General features: G+C 50.2%; 1 protein-coding gene across 1 annotated transcript; it reads right to left on the minus strand.

Moving 5' to 3' along the window:
• Nucleotides 1-1,912: 1,912 nt before the first annotated feature.
• On the minus strand, nt 1,913-3,852 carry LOC121764091. The gene is made up of 2 exons (XM_042160167.1): nt 3,420-3,852; nt 1,913-2,960 (listed from the first exon to the last, which is right to left on the minus strand). Exons 1-2 carry the CDS (start codon nt 3,850-3,852, stop codon nt 1,939-1,941), a joined length of 1,455 nt encoding a protein of 484 aa, XP_042016101.1. The 3' UTR covers nt 1,913-1,938.
• Nucleotides 3,853-4,393: the final 541 nt, after the last annotated feature.

The following is a 4,393-nucleotide window of genomic DNA, read 5'->3' on the forward strand; positions in this document are numbered from 1 at the left end:
TGTTAGTATGATCTTTGCATTAGGAGGTTATCTAATTTTTTGGTTGTATTTTGCTTTGTATGCTCGATTAAACAGAAATACACCTATGTCTAAACGACCTACGGGGGTGAGTATTGCACAACATTTTAATGGGGACATAATATACTATTGAAAGTACACTTCTTTCTCAAGGATAAAACGTAAACTGGATTAATTTGTCGGTTTAACAAATAGGAATAGTCACCAAGGCAATCAGATATGCTCTCAATCAGTTGAAATGGAATAACATCAACAATGCATATCTACTAGTGTGACTAAGAGCATCCGCAATGGGTGGACGATAGGCCGCCCGAGGCCTCAGGTGCGCCATCGTCCGCCCACTGTGGGTGCGCGGACGATGTCCGATGCATCGTCCGCGCCCGGGCATCGTCCATGCCCTATAGATCGTCCGTGGACGATAATCGGACGATAGGGCATCATCGTCCGCGCCATCGTCCGCCCATTGTGGGCGATGTGGACGATGCAACGCGTTTTTTTTTTAATTCAGAAAAATTTATTTATATAAATACCCCCTACCCCACATTCATTTGTAACTTTTCCATTCACTTTTCCATACTCAAATTACACTATAAAATGGATTCCAGTGAATACCCAAGTCCGAATAGTCCGATGCTTGGGGGTGGTGCACGTTGGCCGGGTACAGACCCTGACGAATATCGACCGTTCGACTTCAAAACGCAGTACGATCCCGAATTCAGTACGGATTAGTACGGTCTGTCTGACATGGAGCCGTCTCCAACTCGCTCCGCCGCCCCCGCCAGAAAGAAGCGGAACCGGCACCGGGCGTACAAGGTGCCACCTCCGGAAACGAATGAAGAGTACGCCTCCGGGAGGACGAACTACTAACCGGATGAAACCCTCGTCTTGGTGAGGTGTTGGGTGGATATTTCGGAGGTCCCTGTATTCGCGAACAACCAAAAGCAGGTTGCGTACTGGGAGCGCATCGCCGAGCGCATACAAGCGCCATATGGAGCAGCTCTGCAAGCACTGGGATCAGGTGAAGAAGCAAGTCAACCTGTTCTCAGCGGAGTACGAGAAGTGCTCGAGGGAGCAGGGAAGCGGCGAGAGCTTGAGCGATGTGCGCGATAGAGCGTTGTTGTCGTACCAGTCAATGTACGGCGACTTCAATCATTTCAACATTTGGGCGCTCTTGAAGGACAAGCAGAAGTTACAGGACGAGATTCTGCCATCGGCTGCGCCAAAGAGGACGAGGACTATCGAAGCCGGTGCTTACACAAGCAGCGAAAGCGGCGCATATCCGGTGGACCTCAACCGGACGATGTACGAGGAGGAGGAGAGTTCCGGCACACTGGTGTCTTCCCGACGTCCCATTGGCGCCAAGGCTGCGAAGAACAAGGGGAAGGTGAAGGCGACATCCTCCTCGCAAGCCGCGCCCGCCCCCCCCCCCCCTAGCCGACCCCGACCCTGACCCCGACCCCGACGGCACTTGCCTATGCGGAGTTGATAGCGGCCGCCAACTGGAGGACGTTGTTGGATACACACAATGCCCTCATGCAATGTTAGGACCCGGCCAAAGCCGAATACCTACAGGGGATGATCGATGAGCTGCGCCGCAAGTTGGGACTTTTGTAGAGTAGTCAACTTTTTTTTCATTTCTAACTCGTGTAAAACTTTTTTTTAATCAATGTAAGATTTGCCGTTTTTAATTAATCGTGGTATTTTTTAATTATTTTGCATTGACATATTTGAAAATATTTAAATTAATTAACAAAACAATAGTGAAACCTATAGGGCGGCTTATAGGGCGCCCCACTGCAGGTGAAAGAGTAGGAGGATAAAATGCTGACATGGCGGTGCATAGGGCGGGCTTTAGGGTATCCCTTAGGGTGCCCTCCTGTGCTAATGCTCTAAACAGAGCAAATTCTAATTGCTCTAACCTCACAAGTCATCAAAAATCACTATCCATGATGCATACCATTGCATCACCGGAACTCCGGCCGCGACCGAACCTAATTCTTGGCCGGAGAGCCACTTCCGATCGACGTCGTGGAACGGCATAGACAGTCCATGAACAGCCACCCTCTTGTTAACCACCAGATCAAACCTATCCACCTTCACAAAATTAATCCGCATCGGCGCCAGCGGCCCGCCTCCCCCGGCGCTCTTCACCACCAGATCCCGGCCGCGCTCCATCGTCGGCAGCGACGTGCCGTTTTTGAGGCCCATCAAATCCGCAGCCGTGAGCAGCCTGTTGGGGACAATGTGGAACCCCATCTCCGCCACGTACAGCTCCCCGCCCCCGCCGCCCCCGCCGCCGACGAAGACGGAGACGTCGTCGATGGCGAAGAGGGTGGGCGACTTGAGCTCTAACAGCTGAGGGAACTTGAGGCGGATGGAGAGGGCGACGATGCTGTAGCCGCCGACGCGGATGGCGCGCATGGCGTCTTTTAGCATGAAGCGCATGATAGAGAGGGTGGCGGCGCGGTGGGGGAAGGATAAGGTGGTCATGGTTTCGACGGCGCACGATAGCGGGGAGAGGTGCGAGACGTTCTCGGCGCCGGACGACGACGGCGCTGGATGGCGTGGACGACGACGAGGCCATTGTTGAAGAAGTCGGGCTTGGCGATCTCGGCGCCGTTGATGAAGACCTTTTTCCTGGCCGTTGTGGGGTCGGGGAGGCGGTGACGGTGAGGCAGCGGTTGGCGGCGAAAGACTCGATCTTGGTGCCGATGGCGAAGCGGCGGAGGAAGTGGAGCGGGTAGAGCCCCGGGACGGAGTGTTCTTGGAGGAGTAGAGAGGTGGAGCAGGTCGGGCACGTGTTGAGGGAGGCGTCGGTGGGGGCGAAGATCGTCGTGGGCCCGCCGGAGGAGAGGTTTGTCGCGCTCGCTGCGGCGGAGAGCTCTTGGAAACCCAGCGTCGAGAGGATGCTGCCGATGTTGGGTGGGGCGGAGGAGGCGGCGCTGGAAACTAGGATTCCGGCGATGATCAAGAATAGCTGCGTCGCCATTGGAGAAATCTTGGAGTTTCTTGATTTCATCAGCGGAAAAGAGAGAGTTGTGAAAGCGGTTATTTGATGTCAATTTAAATTTGGGAATTTTTGGAGTCTCATTTCTTTTATTAATGTACAAACAAGGCCTTAACAACTATTCACTCTTCCAAGCACACAACACAAGTGAAAAACCATGACTAAGTGGAGACTCTTTCAATCTTTGCCAATTTTCCGAGCCTTCCAAGGGTCCGGCCTTGGCGACCGGCACGTGTGTCCGGAACAAGAAGATGGCGCTGGACGCGGCGGTATCGAAGAGCCAGCCGTGGACATCCCAATACACCTCAACACAAACTCCATCCACAAGGATGGTCTGGTTGCCCCTAAACTTCCACTGAAGGTGAGTCACCTGCAACACTACCTTCCTATCTACAAGTCTCATTTGGATCAAACTCAATCCTTATATCATGCAAACGCCCCTTCCCACAAAACTGCGCCTTTGAATTGTACAATCTCTTCCCAAAAATGTGCTCTTTTCTAGCAATAAAACAGGCCTTTGGTGCAAATGGTGATGGATCGATATCCATCTTCTTGTAGGCTTCAGTCTGCGAATCTCCGAGGAGAAGGCATGGTTCTTGATTTATTGCTATGGCTAGATAGAATCCCTCTAAGGGCTCGGGGCTTGACCCGAATTTGGCAGAGGATAAGTCCCAATAGATGTCTACTTTTGTTGAGTCCACTTCCATTTTCTTGAACCCTTTTCTCTTGGAGAAGGGCCATGTCCTAATGTCCACTCTCCCGGGACTGTCGTTGGCTGAGTTCTCGACGGCGATGCTCAGGGCCTGGTCATGAGATTCTTGATCCATGTGACTGTGATGAAGCCAGAGAAGGATTGGGAAGTGTAGTGGTAGATGCAGGCTACTTGATTTTGAGCTCTGGTTGTGGTTGGTGGTGATGAATCTGCAACTTGAACTCCATTTTCACCAAAACAAGATGGGAAATCCTTCATCATACCATATGCTTGATTCTCCTCTTGATCCTGTGGTAGATTTTGAGAAACTTGTTGAAGAACAAAGTGGATAAAATGACTATATATGATTGTATATCAAATCTTGAAATAAGATAAAATATTACATATCATGGCTATAGATAGATGAAATCTATTTTTGATCTGATTGATCTTTGAAATATTCTTATTCTATCAGCACAAGTGAGTTGAGAGATTAAAGAGAAGGATAGAAGCATACCTACAAGATGAGATTATGTTGCAACAAGCATCAAACTATCACAAATTACGTGTGGTTCTTGAATTAAAATTGGCATCATAGAATTTTTAAAAAAAAACAAGAAATGAAGATTTGGAGCAGAATTTGCTGGAAATGGTTTTTGCCCCACATTTTTGGCTCA

Source organism: Salvia splendens, chromosome 14 (assembly GCF_004379255.2).
Source record: "Salvia splendens isolate huo1 chromosome 14, SspV2, whole genome shotgun sequence".
Taxonomy (NCBI): Eukaryota; Viridiplantae; Streptophyta; class Magnoliopsida; order Lamiales; family Lamiaceae; genus Salvia; species Salvia splendens.

Bases quoted from the DNA above. Each gene is read 5' to 3' on its own strand.
- LOC121764091 (XM_042160167.1), bottom strand. From the start codon at position 3,852: ATGGATCAAGAATCTCATGACCAGGCCCTGAGCATCGCCGTCGAGAAC. The intron at 2,961-3,419 runs GTAGATAGGAAG...CCTAGTTTCCAG, and splicing joins GTTTGATCCAAATGAGACTT to CGCCGCCTCCTCCGCCCCAC.